This window comes from Austrofundulus limnaeus, unplaced genomic scaffold, assembly GCF_001266775.1.
Source record: "Austrofundulus limnaeus strain Quisiro unplaced genomic scaffold, Austrofundulus_limnaeus-1.0 Scaffold249, whole genome shotgun sequence".
Lineage (NCBI taxonomy): Eukaryota > Metazoa > Chordata > Actinopteri > Cyprinodontiformes > Rivulidae > Austrofundulus > Austrofundulus limnaeus.
In genome coordinates, this window is record NW_013952651.1 from 888,086 (window position 1) to 889,559 (window position 1,474).

Consider the following 1,474-nt stretch of genomic DNA (forward strand, 5'->3'; position numbering starts at 1 on the left):
CTATTATTAGCCATGCTAACATAAACGCTGGCTTTGGAGGGCGGAGTTAATGTCAACAGATTTTTGGAGGGCGTTACCAACAGAGCTCATTAACAAAAACAGCTCTTCTGAACGGAAGTCAGAGCAGGCAGAACTAGAAAATGGGTAGTTTTATTATCTGAGAATTATTTTGTGTATTAAATTGAATGAACACGGTCTGGATAGCCCAAGACATACCATAAACATTTCTAGAACCCGTAATTGGTCTCCTTTAAAACATCTGAATTAGAGCCATTTGAAATTAACTGTGGCAACCATCTTGAATTTTTTAATTTATTTATGAAAACAGCTGTTTTTTGTTTAAAAAAAAGTCTAGCTCTGCTCCTGCCCACAACAACTGATTATATTGAAACAAATTTTTTCACAGTTTTCCAGAATAAGTTTAAAATTCACGCAACAAAGACTAAGTCTCACACAAGGAAAGGGAGAACAGCTGTAAACACTGAGACGTTTGATTCTCTTATGAACCCTGTTAGGCCTCTCTCAGGCCAACATTGTAAATAAGAAACTGTTCTGTTGAAATAAAGCTTAAATAAAAATAAAAATAAAAAAAAGCCAAACTCAGCCCAGTGAGATACTGGTTTTGACCAGCCAGAGACAACAGGTACAACAGCACTGTTTTATTGTGTGTTCAATAAAACTCCACTCATCCCTACATTTTATTCATAAGGAACAGCAGGTTACATTAATGGAAGAACAAAATTAACTTCTTTCACTTTGGAGTACGACTTTATATCCTGTTGTTTCTCTGATACATAAATACTTAATGTCTCTGAAATGAACCATTATACTAAAAATGTAAAGTTGAAAACTCCTACACTACTAGTTCTTGAAGGCATCATAGACGCTTAAATGTCTCACCGCTCAATGTCTTTCGATTTCATGATGTGGTTTTTGGAAGCGGTCACTGTCCATGGTCCAAACGTGAAGTCCTTCTTACTGCTCTTGAAACCATGTGACATCATTGTGGAGGGGGCACCAACACCACCTACGCAATAGAAAATTCATGAAAATAAATCTACGAATTTTCTGCATCAACAACTAATGATCAGTATGTGAACACCACCTGTAGTGTCAGGACTGAGCAGGGGGTGTCAAACTCATTTTCACCGAGGGGCCACATGAGTGTTACGGTGGCCCTCGAAGGGCCACTTGTAATGAACTTTGATGTTTCATGTTTAACTTTGACTAAACAGTTTTAACACGTCCTCTTGTAKACACTGATAAGTGTTTAAAAAACAACAAGTGTACGAAAAGAAAAAAATTGTATAGGTCTTCTGGACGGGTTCTTCTCTAATGAAACGTTTCGTCTCTCCTCCAAGAGACTTCTTCAGCCTGAGAGTTTCAGGCAAAATTCAGGCTTTTAAGCACCGTCTCCAGATCCGGCACCCCGGCACAAACAGAGCAATGTTGTATATGCTGTTAAGTGCCAGGA

At 38.2% G+C, this 1,474-nt stretch overlaps 1 protein-coding gene across 1 annotated transcript in view; it reads right to left on the reverse strand.

Annotated features, from left to right (window-relative positions):
* The window catches only part of tiprl (TIP41, TOR signaling pathway regulator-like (S. cerevisiae)), a gene marked incomplete in the record, with an annotated part of 17,039 nt that overhangs the window by 14,248 nt on the left and 1,317 nt on the right, over nucleotides 1–1,474 (reverse strand). The window contains 1 exon segment of the mRNA XM_014020346.1: nucleotides 901–1,027. Coding sequence (XP_013875800.1) covers nucleotides 901–1,004 — 104 coding nt within the window.